This window comes from Barbus barbus, assembly GCF_936440315.1.
Source record: "Barbus barbus genome assembly, chromosome: 34".
NCBI classification, from domain to species: Eukaryota; Metazoa; Chordata; class Actinopteri; order Cypriniformes; family Cyprinidae; genus Barbus; species Barbus barbus.
Window position 1 is genome coordinate 5,211,144 of NC_136762.1, and position 20,453 is coordinate 5,231,596.

General features: G+C 38.0%; 1 protein-coding gene across 3 annotated transcripts in view; it reads right to left on the reverse strand.

The window, feature by feature from the left end:
• LOC306854270 (roundabout homolog 2-like) overlaps window positions 1–20,453 on the reverse strand; it is a 346,492-nt gene that overhangs the window by 42,035 nt on the left and 284,004 nt on the right. For all 3 annotated transcript variants that reach the window (XM_079392145.1, XM_079392146.1, XM_079392144.1), the window contains exons 9-14: window positions 13,273–13,478; window positions 12,144–12,225; window positions 11,184–11,349; window positions 10,650–10,816; window positions 9,963–10,084; window positions 4,262–4,493 (exon numbers count right to left, since the gene is read on the reverse strand). In XM_079392145.1, coding sequence (XP_079248271.1) covers window positions 4,262–4,493; window positions 9,963–10,084; window positions 10,650–10,816; window positions 11,184–11,349; window positions 12,144–12,225; window positions 13,273–13,478 — 975 coding nt within the window. The remainder of the gene's footprint in view (window positions 1–4,261; window positions 4,494–9,962; window positions 10,085–10,649; window positions 10,817–11,183; window positions 11,350–12,143; window positions 12,226–13,272; window positions 13,479–20,453) is intronic.

Below are 20,453 nucleotides of genomic sequence, written 5' to 3' on the forward strand. Positions count from 1 at the left end.
TCAAAATTTTCTTCATTACAAAAAAAAATAAAAATAAAAATAAATGAACAAAATCCTTCTTATTTCCCTCCTTAATTAGTATTTTTCTTCTTTAATACTGAAAAATATAATACAATATAATATAATATAATATAATATAATATAATATAATACAATATAATACAATATATTATGTAATATATGTATTTTTTCTTACAAGTGCATTTGGATTTTTACCATAACACTGTAAAAAAAATATATATATTTATTTATTTTTTCTTAATTAAAGAAGAAAAATACCAATTAAGGAGGGATATATATATATATATACTACTGAAAAATATAATATAATTTCTCAAAATTAAGAGTATAAGTTGATTAACATTTCTCCTTATTGCTGTAAATTGTACAGTAATTGATCAAGCAAAAGTTTTCAAAGAATATTTACATTTTTCTTCTTTAATACTGAAAAACAATATCAGCGTAACTCAGCACGCTGCAGGTGACAAAACCTCTCCTATAACAATGCAGCCAATGTCATTCAAAGTTAATGCCGCAAATCATTTAGGAGCTTATCATTATGCACATTTGAGCCAAACAATACATATTTCTCATTTGGGGAGCGATGGCGCAGGCGATGCTAATAGCACCATTAGTGGTGTGATGTATAGCCAGCGAGGATGTGACCTCTGTTTCACTGCCGTTACAGTAGCCTGCAGGGAAAGCTGATGAAAAAACACTCTGTGATGTTAAACCAAGCTAATACTTGGTTTAACAGTGGAAATAGTGGAGCGAGTTCCAGCCTATTAATATATCCATATTACAAATGATTGTTCAAAACCTGAAAACTACTTTTTGTGTAAACGATATGATGCCTAGTCGATTGCTTAAACAGCCTTTGATTGTGTATATTACACTTGATTAACAAAAGTTTATGTACAGGACTGTGTCCATTAGACTTTAAGCATGCTGTTGTGTCACCTCGGCTTAAACGCCCTAATTTGGCCCCAGATGAGATGAAGAATTACAGACCTATCTCACAGTGGCCTTCTGTATCGAAGATTTTAGAAAAAGTGGTTTTACAGCAATTACTTGCATTTGTAGATGAAAATTCTATTTTAGAAATGTTTCAATCTGGGTTTAAGGTGGCTCACAGTACAGAGTCGGCACTACTGAAAGTTTTCAATTATATTTTCTTAGCGTTAGATAAGGGAGACTGTGTTATTCTAGTATTATTGGATCTTAGTGCGGCTTTCGACATGATAGATCATGAAATTCTCATCCGGCACCTTGTAAATCTTGACATGCTTTCAATCTTTTTTAAGTGATAGATATTTCTCAGTTAATTATGGGGATGCAATTTCAAAGAAAAGACTATTATCACTCTTGATATAGAGCAATATATGTCATGTATATTACATTGTATGGGTAATAACCTTTTTGGATGACAGAAGTTGCTAATACCAATAAACAATAATCAAAATGATAATATAAATATAAATATTTAATTATTTATTATAATCATTTATTATATTATTTTTTGATAAAAATTAAATAATTTAATAATTTAAAAATAAATATAATTTTATATAAATATATAAAAAATAATACAAGCTAAATAATTAATATGCATATAATATAAATAATTAAAAAATAAAAATTGTAAATTCATTTTATATAAATATATTAAAAATAATACAAGTAAAATCAATAATTAAATATGGCTACACTATTTTAAGGTGTCCTTGTTAGTGTACAATGGGTTAGGGTTAGGATTAGAGGACTAATTTATTATTATTATAATAGTAAGTGCATGTAATGTGTAACAAGGACACATTAAAATAAAGCGTAAATAAATAAATACATTTACAATTAAAAATAAATGATTTTTTTAATATTTACAATTTAATTTTATTGTGGTAACAAAAATGACAGCAACTATGTTAAGTTGGAGGAGGCTATGGTTGGTAAGAATGTTCAGTTTTAATGAGATAATTCCCTGCAAAAATCATCACTTCAGCAGAAGGTTTAAACGAAAGCAAAAACACTTTTACTTTTCGGAAAAGACAAAGTGAGAGAGAAATGAAAAACAGAAAAGAAATGGAGGTGTTGAGCTCCAGAGAGAAGCTATAATTGTCTAATCAGACAATGGCCAATAAATCATCCTCTTCTGTGACTCTGACAAACCTTCTCAACTACCACACTGTGCAAAACAAGAAACAAAAGGGGGCTATCGCAGTCGTGGGCCCCGTGACGCTCTTCTGCCAGGGGACCCGATGTTTTGTCTTGCTCTGGTAATGGCGATGACATGCAGGTGTAGGGTGTGAAGGCAGTGCAGCGGGGCTTCAGGAGACAGAGCTGGTGTGTGTAGAGGAGATACGGCTCTCCACGGACACTCTGGGTAACAAATGAGCCTGTCATTGTGCTCAGACTTTAATCAGCAAACCTTCTGTGCTCGTGTGAGTGTGTGTGAATTTATGTCTCCAGAGTTCCATATGCCGTTTAAACTATTCTCAAAAATGCATTTTCCCCCCAAGATTTATGTCTAGTAGCAGCCATCGCTCACACCTGGGAGAACATCTCAAAGCATTTTGGTGAATCCTGGACGCTGGTCAACGTTAAGTAACAACCTGCCTGTCTGAGCCAAAATAACCCAAGACGATATTTCTTGGGATCCATATTGGCAGGGTCCAAAAATTAAAACTAACCAAGCACCAAACTGAGAGCAAAATTTCGCTTTCATGAGTGAAATGAAATAAACAAATAAATGTTATATTTTATCCTACAATTAAAAATAGTAAAATTCATTTTACACAATACTATAATTTTTTTAAATTAACAATAAAGATAAATAAATATAAAGTTATAAATATAGATTTCTAGATAAAGAATTAAATAATTGCACAAGTAATATTTAGTTGTTTATCTTGATGAATTTTCAATATGCAAAAAATGTATTTTGAACATCAGGTTAAGCCTGGTGGTTGTTTAATGGAAATACAGAAAACAGAAACTATTTTAATAATTATATTACTTATTATTTATTAAATGTAATTATATATGGCATAATACACACATTTAAAAAATATTACATAAAAAAAAAAAATATATATATATATATATATATATATATATATATATATATATATATATATATATATATATATATATATATATATATATATATATATATATATATATATATATATATATATATTATTTACAATTAAAATTGCAAAAACATTTTACTTCAAAATATGAAAAAAATATACATTTAAATTATAGAATTTCTATATGTTATATAATAAAGGATTAAATCAAGTTTACAGCTAAAATAAATATAAACATATAATACTATATACAGTATAAATATAAAGCATTATAATTCACATTAAATCACATTAATCTTATTTATTTATTTCCTCTTAGTCAATTATCTCTATGCAGAAAGTTCATTTGGAATGCTAGGTAAGGACTGGTGATTGTCTAAAGTAAAATACAGAAACCAATGAGTTGGTATAAACCTGGCTCTGTGGCTGACAATCTTTTTTAGTCAGTTGGGAGTGACGGGGACGAGTACAAGGAAAGAATTTGGTGAAATCCAATCTTATTTTAGTGTCCTGTCAGCCATACACAGACAAAGCTAGAACCTGCAACAAAGAAAAGGTCAATTCCTTTGCCAAAACGATAGTGTCTTTACTCCAAGTCCCGTCAGGGATAGAGACAAGCTTACTGCAGTGCTGTGGAAAGCAGGCCAGAACTGCTTACTATTGTATTTGTTACGACGGTGGCCTAAGGGTGGATTATGTATCACTGGCCCAAATTGCTGTGGACTTAGAGCAAGCTGGAAAGAATCAGCAAGAGATCCAACCTTTGGGCTTATCTCTGCATTTGTGTCTCTTAGTATCTGTGACCTGTATGTTTCAGAAGCATGAGACATCGACAAATCAATTATAAAACTCTGTGACTTGAAAGTCAACATGAAACGGCATTCGCAATCCCCTTTTACTTCCATAATGTGCTCCAAAACAGAACACTCTAAGTTAATTAAGAATAAAGAAAAAGTTATTTTATGAATATATTTTGGAAAAACTGAAATCACCAACAAATTAGCCTAAAACAAATTAGCTAAAAAGCTACTTTCCCTATCCATATGAATTATTTTAATTAAAGGTTACACAGATAAATGATGTATTCTGAAAGTAAATACGCTCAATTTTGATTTCATGTTGACTTCAAACATCAGATCTCCTGTATCACTTCAAAGAATCAAATGTTGTACCTTCCTCTGTTGTCCTTGCCGTTCGGGACTCGCTGTCCATGCCCTGGAACTCGTTGAAGTATGGACGGACTTTGATCTCGTAGACGATGCCTTTCTTCAGAGCCGAGAGCACCATGCTCCTCTCAGAGGGGACCTTCACATCCTGACTCTGCCACGCTCCTGGGGAGGACAGCCCTGACATCTGCCTGTACAAAACCCTGTAGCCCTGGATGAACTGAGACTGCCGGTCAACCTGAGGGGGAACGACGGTTCAAACTTAAAAAAAAAAAAGTGCAATAGAGTGAGAAAAGTAATTGAAAAAGGAGAAACTCTAGCTTTGGGTGCATGAGATGCTTGGTGTCCCATTAGGTGTCTTAACTAGCTTAACTGGCAATGCTTTCTTTGTTAAAAACTTAAACAGAAATGCTGATTGATGAGCTTCTATACATACAGGTACATCTAAAAAAAATGTTATATCGTGAAATACTTCATTTTTTTGTAATTTATTTAAAAAAAGTGAAACGTTCATATATATTTTACATTCATAACTTGTAAAGTAAGACATTTCAAAAGTTTGAGCTTACAGCTCATGAAAGTCAAAATCCAGTATCTCAATATATTAGAATGCAGCAGCTAGAGTCCTTACTAGAACCAGGAAGTACGACCATATTAGCCCGGTTCTGTCAACACTGCATTGGCTCCCCATCAAACATCGTATAGATTTTATACCTAGAATATCAAAATCGACTGCGGGTGGCAGATCCTTTTCCTATTTAGCACTGGAACAATCTACCTAATACCGTTCGGGAGGCAGACGCACTCTGTCAGTTTAAATCTAGATTAAAGACACATTTCTTTAACCTGGCTTACCCATAACACACTAATACACTTCTATTATTCAAATCCGTAAAAGGATTGTTAGGCTGCATTAATTAGATCAACCGGAACCGGGCACACTCCCCATAACATATAATGTACTCGTTACATCATAAGAAGAATGGCATCCACGCTAATATTTGTCTGTTTCTATTCTGTTTCTCAGTCCATGTCCGGATCAGATGGTGGATCGGTGCCGGGAGATGATGTATGTGGCCCTGATCGTCGGCGGAGGCCGGACACCTGGATGAGCCCCGGGGACATATCCCCAGTCACCGTAGCCACCCGATCCGGTCTGTATCCAGCCCAGATGGTCACTGCAGTCACCAGATCCAGTCCGTATCCAGATCAGATGATGGATCAGCACCCAGAGATGACCTCTACAGCCCTGAACGTCAGCGAAGACCAGGACACCGAGATGAGCGCCTGAGACAGATCCCCAGTGAGGACCCCGCCACTTAGACAGCCATCGGGAAAGACCACTGGAACCAGTTGAGCCCTTACAATCTGATTTGCTGCAGTTGGAATTAAACTGCTGGTTCGTTTGGCCAGAGGAGAACTGGCCCCCCGACTGAGCCTGGGTTCTCCCAAGGTTTTTTTCTCCATTCTGTCACCGATTGAGTTTTGGTTCCTTGCCGCTGTCGCCTCTGGCTTGCTTAGTTGGGGACACTTCATTTCCAGCGATATCGTCGACTTGATTGCAAAGACACTATTTAAACTGAACTGAGCTGGATGATGACATCACTGAATTCAATAATGAAATGCCTTTAACTGAAAATCTTTTTTTAATCTTTTCATTTTACATTATTGACACACTATTTTCCTTTTTTGATATCGTGCAGTTGCTTTGACACAATTTACATTGTTAAAAGCGTTATATAAATAAAGGTGACTTGGCTTGACTAGAATATTTATATTTGAGATTCATTAAACGTCCATCTCTACAGAATAAATTCAGGGTATCTCTTGTTCTTTGAAACCACAATAATGGGGAAGACTTCTGACTTGGCAATGGTCCAGAAGACAATCATTGACACCCTCCACAAAGAGGGTAAGTCACAGAAGGTCATTACTGAAAGGAGTGGCTGTTCACAGAGTGCTGTATCAAAGCATATTAAATTCAAAGTTGACTGGAAGGAAGAAATTGGGTAGGAAAAGGTGCACAAGCAACAGGGATGACCGCAAGATTTGGGGTGGTGATGGCGCAGTGGATAAGACACATGCCTTTGGTGTGAGAGACCCGGGTTCGAATCCACTGTGAGACACCAATGTGTCCCTGAGCAAGACACTTAACCCCTAGTTGCTCCAGAGGCGTGCGACCTCTGACATGTATAGCAATTGTAAGTCGCTTTGGATAAAAGCGTCAGCTAAATGAATAAATGTAAATGTAAATGTAAGATTGAGAATACTGTCAAGCAAAGCTGATTCAAACACTTGGGAGAGTTTCACAAGGAGTGGATTGAAGCTGGAGTCAGTGCATCAAGAGTCACCAGCTCAGACGTCTTCAGGAAAAGGGCTACCAAGCCACTTCTGAAACAGAAACATCGTCAGAAGCATCTTACCTGGGCTAAGGAGAAAAAGAACTGGACTGTTGCTCAGTGGTCCAAAGTCCTCTTTTCAGATAAATTTAAATTTTGCATTTAATTTGGAAAATCAATGTCTGGAGTCTGGAGGAAGACTGGTGAGGCACAGAACCCAAGCTGCTTGAAGTCCAGTTTGACGTTTCCACAGTCAGTGATGATTTGGAGTGCCGTAACGTCTGCTAGTGTTGGTCCATTGTGTTTTATCAAGTCAATGCAGCCGTCTACCAGGAGCTTTTGGAGCACTTTATGCTTCCATCTGCTGACAATCTTTATGGAGATGCTGATTTGCTTTTCCAGCAGGACTTTAGCAGCTGCCCACAGAAACACTTCCAAGAGCTTTGCTGACCATGATATTACTGTGCTTGATTGGCCAGCCAAAATGCCTGACCTGAACCCCATTTGGAATCTATGGTATATTTTCAAGAGAAAGATGAGAAACAGTGGATCCAACAATACAGACGAGCTGAAGGCTCAACAGTGCCTCAGCAGAGCCACAGGCTGATCGCTTCCATGCCATTCCTCACTGATGCTGGAGTTTGAGCTAAAGGAGCCCTGACAAAGTATTGAGTGCATAAATTAACATACTTTAAAGATCTTGAACTTTTCTGCTTTTCAAATCCTTTTTTTGATTGATCTTAGGAAATATTCTAATATTTTTAGATACTAGATTTGGAGTTTCAAGAGCTGTAAGCTCTAATCATTAAAATTAAAACAAAAAAACTTTTGAAATGTCTTTCATTACATGTAATGAATCTAAAACATATATGAAAGTTTCACTTTTTGAAATAAGTTACAAATAAATGCAGTTTTTCACGATATTCAGTTTTTTGAGATGTACCTGTATGTTGGTCCACCAACTAGACCATCACTAAACTAGCAGAAACTAGCTTGGACCATCATGGAAATTCCAAGGAATATCTCCTCTTTTTCACTTTAACTCGTATTTACATATAACAATATGTTTAGCCATTCAAATCCCTTTGATAAAAAATGCTCTACATGAGCCGTGCATATGTACGACCTTGATAAACTGTAAATAAAACATCAATATAACAGCAATCATGCAAGATGTAATCGCCTCGAACAAGCATATTGTGAAAAAAGTTCAGCTGTGAAGAAATAAACACATACGTACAAGTATACACATATGTGCACATCAACAAAGAACGTGTCAACAAAGATCAAAGAAGAAACGCAATCTCAAATCAACAAAAAGGTAAACAAGACTCTTCATTCGCTGAAAGCCTAGTTCTTTTTTTAGTTTGGCAAAGAAAAGTTTTATTTACAGAGAGAAGGAGTCTGCATAACTCACATTAATGTCTTCCTAACAGCACAGTCTGGCTTTCGGAGTGAGATATTAAACATCTGCTTTTCCTCCCAACACATGGAGTAAATCAGCCCAATGGGCATCCTTCCTATGGTTTTTAACTTTCATTAATTGAATGATTCAGGGTCATAAAAGCTTTCTTGACACCACCTACGTTTACCGCGAGTGCTGCTGTATTCAGGGGCCATGTAGGCTGGTGATTTATGGATTATTCATACGAGAAAAATACCTCTGAAACAGTCTATCCCCCATTTAGGCCCAACAGACAGACGCTTATATTTGTCTCTGTAATGATTGTTGATGGCAATCATTAATATACCACAGGAGAGTGCTTACAAATTAATGTGACAAACCCAAAGCTTTAAAATCTCCATTTTAATGCAATTCAACAAAGAATAAACACTTTTAGAGTGTTTATATCAATGCTGGAAGACTGCAGTGGGACATAGAAACAACAATCAACAACCACAGAGTTAACTTTTGAACTGGGAAACAGATACCAGTTCACTTACGGAGAACTCCTAGAGCACAGCACCAGATACACTAACCTGGGCACCGAGAGCTCGGCATCAGGGGGCTTTAGTCTGGCTGTGAAAGCCTTGAATTTAATTTTATGCCATAAAATCATTTGGCCAATTAAAATGACCAATTAAAACATAGATCAAATTATATCACACAATCATTAAACCAATTCTACTGTACAGGTGTGAAATTTGGGGACCAATATGAAAGTTTGAAAATTAGGATAACAGTTTAATATAAAGAACACAACTGGAATTTGTAAAAAACAGGGTAAGGGTAAACAGATGCACTTCTAACAATGCCTGCAGGACTGAACTGGGCTTATACCCCTTACACATTGAACTAAAAAAAGAGCTGTTCAATTCTGGCATCACCTGAGTCAATCTGACATTGAATCTATTCAAACTTCGAACTGGGAACTTCGCTGGGAAGCGTTGACAACAAGTTTATTATGTGTGCGCGCAGCACGATCTGCAATCTCTCTCTCTCTCTGTGTGTGTGTGAGAGTGATGTGTGTTGGTTAGTGTGCATCAATTAAAGCAGCGCATTAATATGGAATGGTGATTAAACTGACTTGGAACTACCTGTGCATTAAACGGTTTTACTGCATACCTGCCAGCCATTCAGAATCGAGTATTCAGAAAGACCATGGAATAAGTTTAAATAACATAGAGCCAATAATCTGTGGCAAATAATATAATTCTGTACAGAGATGATGTCAGAATAATTCTATAAAATAGCTCAAGTCATTACAAACATTTCAAAACGACTGTCATTATTCTGTGGAACACCACATTTTTTTTTAAATAAAAATAAAATAAATCTATAAAAAATAATAAATACATACATAGTAATTTAATTTAAGTTAAGTTAAGTTAAGTTAAGTTAAGTTAAGTTAAGTTAAGTTAAATTAAGTTCATATAATGAAAATCAATGGGGTTTAAATGATGTTTAGGACCATTGTATAGACAAAACAATTCCTCAAAATATCATATTTTGCGTATAATGAACAATTTGGAACAACAGGAGGTTGAATAAAATGATGACAAGATTTTCATATCTGGGTGATCCTTGGTCCAAACACAGTTCATATGCTAAAACCTTAAGCCCTAAACACACTGCACGATTGTCTCAGACGGAAAACTGGCATCATGAAGCAATCGTGGCGATTTCTGATTGGCCACGATTGTTTCACGATGCCAATTTTTCGTCTGGGACAGCCGGAAATCGTGCAGTGTGCTTCGGGCTTTAGTCAAGTCATGGTACCTGTACAATAGACTCTGTCCAATAGCAAGTTATGTTCATATGTAACAATTTAGTCCAAACTCAGCTCATAATTTACAGACTACAATATCTGTCCAAACACAGTTAACATGCTACATCTTTAGCTTTATCCAATCACAGAGTGCCTTACCGTCCATGTGACCTGTATGGTGGTGGGGCTGAGGACAACAGGGTTGTGTAGCCGCACAATAACCTCACCCAACTCCTTCTGCACGTGTCTGTGATCCACTCCCTGAGCTGGAGGACTTATATCTGTGAAGAGAAAGACAGAGGCCAATGCCATTACCTCTTATAGTGCGCCGACAATGCTAAATTACTGGCTGGTACAACATAATCCCTTAAATACAATTTAATCCCCTAAAAGAGCAATGAGGAGTCATTTTCACTGACTCCAGCCGCAGACAGCACAGCTCCAACCCAACCTGTGAGGTTACATCCGCCCAAGGTCTCAGAATCAGTCACCCCTAATGAACATATGGAGGACTCTGTGGCACCTTAATCGAATCTTTTTCCAGTCGATGTTGGTCCTTTTTTTCTCCTCGTAATGATCATTAAGGTACCAGCCAGGGCACTAACTCAATTATACACTCCAAAAGTAGATGATGTTTGTTCTACGTTATACTCCGTCTCTGGAACTAATGAGCATATGGGACCGTTAGACCATGTGATATCTAGACTAGATCTCGTCCTCTGTGAGCAACAGCTAGGATTTAATTGGAAGTCGTTGACATGGGCACCATTCATATGGGTTTCTTACGAAAAGAAACTCTATACATAATTATATACACAATTACATATTCTAATCTCTCTCAAATACCTTGAGTGCGTACGGGTTCGGACATGGGGCTCGGGTCGCTCAGGCCTTGGACGTTGACTGCTCGTACCATGAACAGGTAGATGGTGTTGGGACGAAGACCCTTAATGGTGTACTGGGTGGTCTTGACATGATCGGCCACAGTCTGCCAGCTGTTGCTCACCGATTGGCTGCAAGCAAATGGGGCAGAGTGATGTCAGAGTTTGAAATGTCGATGAAACATTCCATACCAAATGTTGTACCAGCTTGAAGTTGTAGGTCTCAGTCCACATTTTTTGAGCTATTGTACATTAGAAATATGTATAAAGACGTATTTCCAATGTTTTGTCATATGAACGTACAATATATTGAACAGACTGGACTTCATCTCAAATCTTCATTGGTGTCAAATGAAAAATAATATCTACTTTTACTAAACTTTGGTCTAACGGAGTACTTGACAGTGAAAAAAAAGAAAAAGAAATACAATTAAATCCAAAACAACTTTAGAAAAGGAACTTAATGGCTAAATAAACCAAGCTACTACAAAATTCATACCTGAAAGCCTCAATAACATATGAAGAGATGGGTGACGCTCCAGGAAGGCCAGGCTGCCAGGACAAAGACACGCTGTTTTTAGTGACATCTGTGACCTGAGGTTTGGAAGGAGGACCGGGGAGCTCGTTCTCATCTCGGTCTTTAACAACAACAAGACTTCCAGACTCTGAAGAGAGCACAGACAGAAGAACATTGAGAAGTTATGGAACTGTTTCTGGAAGAATAACGTTACTCAAAAACACATACACTCTTATAATTAAAGGTTCCCTTTCTGTTGGTCACTCCGAGTCATGTCGGTGCCCGACGAATTGAGATCCCAATTCTTCGGTCACCGATGTGACGTCTCCTTTACCTCCTTCAGGGAACGAGGGTTACACACGTAACCGAGACATTCTTATCTATGGTTCCATGAAGAAACTTTAGCATCTATGGAACCTTCTCATTGCACAAAAGGTTCTTCAAAGTGGAAAAAAGGTTCTTCAGAAGGTTCTTGTATAAACTGTTCACTAAAAAGTTCTTTGGGGATCCCAAAATGTTTCTTCTATGGCATTGCTACAAAACCAAAATTTTTGTAACTTTTTGAACATGAAGGTTATGTATTGGGATCCATGTTTCCATAAGATCCTTTAACCCTCTGGGGTCGAAAAACGCGTCGGCGCGTTTTGGGGCAGTTTTTTGAAAGCCCCTAAAAGGAACTTAAATTACTCTGAGTTTGTACAGAATTGTACAGTCCATGGAAACATTTCAAAGCACAAAATTATTATTTTATTTTTTTTACACTGGGCAAAGGTTCTTCAGATTATTAAAATATTCTTCACACTAGGAAAACAAAAATGATTCTTTTAAGAACTGTTCACTGAAAGGTTCTTTGGGGACATCAAAATGGTTCTTCTATTCTATTCCGGCAACCCCCCCCCCCATTTATTTTTAAGTGTTTTTTGTGAAGTTGCACACAAGTACCTTTGACTTCCAAGAAAGCACTCCAAGATGTTTCCCCACTAGAACTTGCTGCCACACAAGTATAGATACCAGAATCAGAGAGCTGAAAAACAGAAAAAGGCATGCATTGATCTTCATATCTTCAAGCACTGTGAATTCTCTAAACAGCTAATCAATTCGACTCATGGTAAGTCCAAGCTTTCGATCCGAGAGATGTAACCTCGGGCACGTCCAGTTCAGCTAAAGCGCTGACACTAATATGGTAGATATATTCTATTTTCCGCACCCTTCAGCTAGCTTTTATCCTTGCTGCCAAATTTACAAACACACCCACTAACCGCAACAAGAGTTAGGCTAATTCATTTAAAGGGGTAGTCACTGAAACCCTCTGGACTGTTGACAGCTGGCGCATGTTCCCCCCTCTCTACCTTTCTGGGACGATCTCCCCGTTGTTTGTTGCCTTTCATCAGGGTGCTTCGCCTCCATTTATTAGATAAAATGTCAGAGGTGGGTAGCACTGTCAGGCATAATGGCTATTCCATCCCGAGCTGACGGGGAGGGCTTGGGGACTTTAAATTCAATATGGCCCTAAAAATGTGTTTGTTTGTGTGCACGTTTGCAAATGTGTGTGCAGCTGGAGCCAGTCCAGGCTTCTGTAAATGATTCTTGGGAGAGCTGTCGCATCCCTAAGTGATAGTATCAAACAATTTACCAAAATCAATATTTCCCATTCATCCCCGTAATGCAATATGATTCCCTCTGCCCGTCTCTGTTATGTCTTACCGATATCTGATTGAATTCTGCTAAGCTTATACATCACACTTAGATGAAGACGTTTCTGACAGTTGGTAGTCACACAAACGCACATATATGGCATTAGAAATACACAATGACAGATACACATCTGGGAATTCATATTAGGGATATATTGGTGGTTATATCAGTGTTGGCTAAAATAAAAACTGGTTCAATTTGGTTGATACTGAATGTTGATAATGTTCTTTAAAAAAGAAAAAAAAGTGAAACAGGATACTAATTTTCTATTTCAAATTTGTTATTAAAATTATTTATTTATTTTTTATTAAATTTTCTATTTGGGCTCATTCCAAATTCATAAAAAAAAGAAGAAAATTAAAGTGTTTAGGCTCACCCACAAACCCTTGATCTGCAGGCTGCCAAGGTCCTGCAGGGACATGCGAGGGTCTTTGCCCAGCAGACTGACCCCATCCTTCAGCCAGCTGATGGTTGGGACCGGTTCTCCAGATGCATGGCATCTCAGAAGAGCCACACTGTCTACACCCAGAGTCTGGTTAGCTGGACCCTGCCGGATGATGGGGGGAGGACGATCGGTCAACACTAAACAAGAGAGAAAAAGAGAGAGAGGAAAAAACAAGAATTATACCATAGTAGTTCCTTCTGTTTTAGAAAGGAGGCATTTCTTTTACTTTAAGGAGGCATTTGTATACTTTGCTGCTGATGTACTGAATAAAATGAAAATGAAATAAAATAAAAATGTAATTTTACACATTTAATTTTTTTAAAGGAAAGGAAAGGAAAGGACGTGACCCTTACTCGGAATTTGTGCTCTGCATTTAACCCATCCAGGTGAACACACACAGCAGTGAGTAGTGAACAAACACACACACACCGTGAACACACACCCAGAGCAGTGGGCAGCCATTTATGCTGCGGCACCCGGAGAACAGTTGGGGGTTTGGTGCCTTGCTTAAGGGTCTCACCTCAGTCGTGGTATTGAGGGTGGAGAGAGCGCTGGACATTCACTCCCCCCACCTACAATCCCTGCCGGACCTGAGACTCAAACCCGTGACCTTTGGGTTACATGTCCGACTCCCTATCTATTAGGCCACGACAGCCCCCAGTCTATAGATTTATAGTAAGGCTATAAATCTAGACTTACTAGATTTAGTTAAAAAATTCTTAAGGTATTACTCTTAAGGTATATATATTTTTTTTTAAACGCACCTTTATTTATTTTTTTATGAATTAATACAAACAGGGCAAAATACAGCAGAGAGAAGACAGGAAATAATTAGGAAGACAGCGTGAGAAAGAATCCGGAACACAACACAGGCCAGATCTGAAACATTTCCTGTGTGAGTGCAGTGACTCAACATGTCTGGAGCCCATGTGCTAATAACTAGGCCTTGGCTCCTACTGAAATGGAAATGTTGAAGATTGTTAGCAATTAGCATGCTTGTCCATCTAAACAAATATATTCTCCACAGATTATGACATCATGACATTAACAGGCCTTCTTACATCATTTGTTGCTTTAGCACAGGACAGAGAACATGTTCATCATTAAAAGTGTCTGGAAATATTAAGATTGCGGCCGTGTCCCGTGTGGCACAGGAAGCACGATGAAGCCATGATTGCCTTATTCCTGGACGTATCGGGGTTATATGCACATTTTGTGGTCGCACCACAGGGCAGCGTCTACCCCCCAAGCATTCTGGGAAAAACTGGGAGAAACGCTGAGTCTTGGTTTCTAGCTCACTGATGTGGCAGCGAGGTGGTTTTGTAGCTTCCAGTTAGTGCCTGAGATCCTTCATTTAGGAACCAGACTGAGTAAAATTTCATGCATTACTATATATCCGACTATCAGAGGCAGTGTGGTCGCTTAAATATCTCATGCTGGTTAAGAGAACGTCCCCTCATAAACTGCTTCTCCAAACACGAACCCACCATCCTAGAGCGCACAGATTGTTTCATTTTTTTGTTTTGCAACGTTTATAATGATGGGTGTTCATGAAAAGATTTCCATCCATTTTCATCTCATTGTGTAGACACTTTTTTACTGCTCACAGTAGTGGGAAATCTGTTGAATTTTATGGAGCAAATATAATTATGGCAAAATTGTAAGTAAAAACACAGCATTGTTATTGGCAACAGAAGGCGTTATCAAATCATGTGGAATGGATGAATGAATGAATAATGACTGAATAAATAAATAATACACTGCACATAGATACAGTTGTCAATTACGATGGCATCATTTTGCGTGGGTGGTGATGGCGCAGTGGATAAGACACATGCCTTTGGTATGAGAGACCCGGGTTCGAATCCACTGTGAGACACCAATGTGTCCCTGAGCAAGACACTTAACCCCTAGTTGCTCCAGAGGCGTGCGACCTCTGACATATATAGCAATTGTAAGTCGCTTTGGATAAAAGCGTCAGATAAATGTAAATTATTTTTTTTATCATTTTATTTATTTATTTATTTATTCATTCATTAATTTATTGTTTGTTTGTTTGGATCTGTTCTCGTTATTTATTTTGTGTTATTAAAATCTGAAAACCTCAAAATAAAGCATAGACAAATAAATAAATACATAATGTATATTATTAAAAGTATAGAACTATATTATCAAAACTAAATGTTTAAAATATAAATAAATAAATAAATATGTAAGGAATTAAAGTTGTATTAAACAGTATATAAAAATTAATTTTGTGGGATTGCATAGGCCTACTGGTGTTCACATTCATTCATTTATATAGCTATTTATCCAATAAAGCAGCGTCACAGTAATAAACAAGAAATTAAGAGTTTTAAGTTCTTCAATTGTGAAACAAAGATAATTTCAGCTGTTTAGAACCTCTAAAAAGACAATAGTGTCATTATTAGCTCAATTTAGCTCAATGTTAATTCAGTTTAGTTCAATAACTGTGAATGTTGCAAAGTGACCTCAGTTTAACTATAAAACAGCTAGATAATACAGAACATAAATGTCATTATTTAGCTCACATCAGTTCAGTGTTGATTCAGTTTAGTTCAATAGTAGTAGCAAGGTTAAAGGCTTTACTTAATTCAGCTATAAGCAGCTTTAAAGGTGGAAACAGTGTTATTATTCAGCTCAAGTTGGGTTGATTCAATTGAGCTCATCATTTATGAAACAAATATGATTCAGCTATAAAGCAGCAACAACTGATGTACAAATGTACATCAAATGCCCCTTGAGAAGCGCCAACCATTTATTTCTCTGACTAATAATAATACAATAATCACAGCCATGTCCTGTCCCCTGCCCCTCTGAGGACACATTAATTAGCAGGTGTGAATTAATGAGCAAAAAGCCAGTGGGTGCTAATTACAGACTGCACCTCTAACCTTTAAATACAGCTTCAGATGCAGTCTTCTTCCATTCTTGTCTGCATTACTATTTGTCTCGCTCTGAATAAAGGATGGTATTTATATTGTCCAAATCTCCATCAGAATGCCTCATTTAGGCTCAGGGATGAAGAGTTGCCATCCTAATTCATCAATGTGGATTACTCCGCGCCGAGGATAAACCCCAGAGTGCTTTGCTGGCGCATCCATCAGGCCGACATAAACCCCAGAGAAATGCATGTGTGGATTGATAGAGACTGATGAGGCATAATGGCTGTATTTGGATTAAAGCTGCATCCTCTGTACTGAATGAGTCTTTAGTGTTGCACTGTTGCATTTGAACTTGACTAGACTGCATTTGTTTCAAATCGACCCAATCTCAGCCCTGCTGAAAGGACATGTTTGATATAGGGATGTTTCCAAGAAACGGGGAGTTTTCATGCATATCATGGAAAATTGAGGGGGGGGGGGGGGGGGGGGGGGGTGTTAACAGAAATGTTATAATAAATTTAAAGGATTTGTATTTGTATTTACAAGGGTTTCCCATACAAAACAAATATAAAAAAATAAAAAAATAAATGATTTTAATATAATGAATTTAATTGTAAAATAAAATCTAATTTATTATTTGTATTATTTATATTTGATATCAATATGATATGTATTTGCATATATATATGCATGTATGACTAAGTGCTAACTGACTACTTATTTATTGGAAAAAAACGATAACTTTCTACCTTTTGCAGTGTCTGCTAAGATTAGGTGTTATGGTTAGTGTGTGAGTGTAATAAGACTAAATCATATGATGTGTGTGTTGGCGTGACATGATGGAGTGCTGTTCCTCTGGCAGGACGGTTTCGGACAGCATGAAGGCCGTGGTGCCGTCTGACAGCAGCCATTTTTCATCAAATCTCTCCTTGAACCTGTCCAGCTCTCTCTGCCACCTCAACAGCTACTAAATCACACTCTTCCTCCAGCTCAGGTGTGGCCGTGACCCTCTTCCTCTTTCGTTGCTGTCATCCCTCTTTGCTGTCATCCACCACAACATCTCGCACACATACTCCTTTCTGAGAAAAAGCCGTTTACAGCAGTCTAGGTCATATGCTGTTTCTAAGAAAAGATCGCTTCATTTATATGCTTTGCAGTCAACTGTAACAGCTGTCATCTTTTAAAAGAATTACTTTTTACTGATAGACTGAAGATGTAGTTGAAAAGTTCATAAAAACTGACTTCTTGCTACTTTTTCCTTTCAAAAAAATCTCTCTTACACAACCCAAAACATGCTTTGTTGCCAAAGCAATTTTTCCATCATCAGTATCTGAAGTTTTCAAGGACGGCTGTTTTCACTCCCTTCTCGAGCTGAAATGAAGTTTTCCTCCTGTCAAGAGAAGTTCACAGAGACGCGCTACTGTAATATTCAAACGCGAGCAGAATTCAGGGTCGTCAGGCGTGCTATTCACTTCACATAGCGAGGCAGAATCAATGCAGCGCGGGAGAGCTCAAGGCCACATTCCAATTCAGCTCTTAACATGGATCCAGCGGCAACAGAATTGGTTTTCATATGACATTTATCTTTCTGCCAGTACACTTTTGTATTGGATATTGAGGCCTTCGTTTGTGTTGGGTGTGAAAAGTGTAGGCTGACATATGAATGAAGGGAAATGAAAGAGTGGTGAAAAGAGAACGGCAGCGAGTGACAGAGCGAAATATTGAAAATGGGGGCTTAACAAAAGTCATTTCATTTTTGATTCATATTTTTACATGAGCTATGTAATTATAATAATTATTGATAATTCTAATTATTTTAATAATGATAATGTTTCATTTATAATTATTATAATTATTTAATCAATCATATTTTACAATTTCTGCATAATGCAATATTATACACAGTTCCCTCCATAAGTATTGGAGCAGTAAAGACAAAATTGCTCTGTTGGCTGTGGAGTCAAGACATTTGCAAATATGATTAAAAGATTAATATGAGATAAAACTACAGAATGTCATATTTTATTATTAGCCGGTTCAATAAATATATGTTTTACCAAATAAAAAGAACAGCACTTTTAGAGTTCATCCCACTCATTGATATGAGCATAAGTATTGGGACAGTTGAACATAAGGCAGATATAAAAGATTAAAAGCGATTATTTAGTTGCAGATCAGGTGTGAGTCTGTGAGTCTGTGACCCATAGACATCACCAGACTCTTGTCTCATCCTTTGAAATACTTTTCCCAGCCTTCAATGCAGCCAATTCCAATTGTTGCTTGTTTTGGGGAGTTTCTGCCTTTACTCTCCTCTCCAGCTGGTGAAATTCAAGTTCAATCGGATTTAAATCTGGAGATTGACTTGAGCAATCTAAGACTTTCCATTTCTTTACCCTTATGAATTCCTTGACTGAACTGGCAGGGTGTTTTGGGTCATTGTCCTGATGCAATATGAAGCACTTCTCAATGAATCTGGTGGCATTTTCTTGAGTATTGGTAGGCAAGATGGTTTTGTACCCTTCCAAATTCATTCTGCTCATTCCAGAGACAATGCTTTACAGATGAGGCTGTATGCTTGGGATCACTGCAGTTCCCTTTTGTTTTCCCATCACTTAGATAAAGGTTCATCTTTGTCTCATCGGTCCATAAACACAGTTCCAAAACTCTCCTGGCTTACCTTTGTGCTTTTTTGCAAACTCTAATCTTGTCTTTCTATTTTTGGTGCTGGTCAGAGGTTTGCATCTTGCTGTGTAGCATCTGTAATTCTGTGTCAAAGTCTGCTGAGGACAGTAAATTATCAGAGCATCACCCCAGCTTTCTGGAAGTTGTTGGTGATTTTACAGACACGTCTTTTAGTATTCATTTTCACAGCTTTTATGATTTGTCTGTTAACTGTTGTTTTCTCAGCCGATCAGATCGTTGTTGGTTGCTGGTGTCGTTGGTGGTTTCCAAACTCTTGATTTCTCCTTGATTTCGTCTTCTCCCAAAAACGAGTCAGTATCTGGTGTGACCACAATTTTCCTCACGCAGTGCAACACATCTCCTTCACATAGAGTTGATCAGGTTGTCCACTCCTCTTCAATGGCTGTGCGAAGTTGCTGGATATTGGCAGGAACTGGAACACACTGTCATATACGCCGATCCAGAGCATCCCAAATATCCTCAATGGGTGATATGTCCGGTGAGTATGCTGGCCATGCAAGAACTGGGGTGTTTTCAGCTTCCAGGAATTGTCCTTGCAACATGGGGCCGTGCATTATCATGCTGCAACATGAGGTGATGGTCGTGGATGAATGGCACAACAATGGGCCTCAGGATCTCGTCATGGTATCTCTGTGCATTCAACCATCAATAAAATGCACTTGTGTTCGTTGTCCATAACATACACCTGCCCATACCATAACCCCACTGCCACCATGGGCCACTCGATCCACAACGTTGACATCAGCAAACCGCTCACCCACACGACGCCATACACGCTGTCTACCATCTGCCTGTACAGTGAAAACCGGGATTCATCCGTGAAGAGAACACCTCTCCAAAGTGTCAGACGCCATCGAATGTGAGCATTTGCCCACTCAAGTCGGTTACGACGACGAACTCCAGTCAGGTCGAGACTCCGATGAGGACGACGAGCATGCAGATGAGCTTCCCTGAGATGGTTTCTGACAATTTGTGCAGAAATTCTTTGGTTATGCAAACCTATTGTTGCAGCAGCTGTCCGGGTGGCTGGTCTCAGACGATCTTGGAGGTGTAGATGCTGGATGTGGAGGTCCTGGGCTGGTGTGGTTACACATGGTCTGCGGTTGTGAGGCCGGTTGGATGCACTGCCAAATTCTCTGAAACACCTTTGGAGATGGCTTATGGTAGAGAAATGAACATTTAATTCACAGGCAACAGCTCTGGTGGACATTCCTGCAGTCAGCATGCCAATTGCACGCTCCCTCAAAACTTGCAACATCTGTGGCATTGTGCTGTGTGATAAAACTGCACATTTTAGAGTGGCCTTTTATTGTGGCCAGCCTAAGGCACACCTGTGCAATAATCATTCTGTCTAATCAGCATCTTGATATGCCACACCTGTGAAGTGGATGGATTATCTCGGCAAAGGAGAAGTGCTCACTAACACAGATTTAGACAGATTTGTGAACAATATTTGAGAGAAATAGGCCTTTTGTGTACATCGAAAAAGTCTTAGATCTTTGA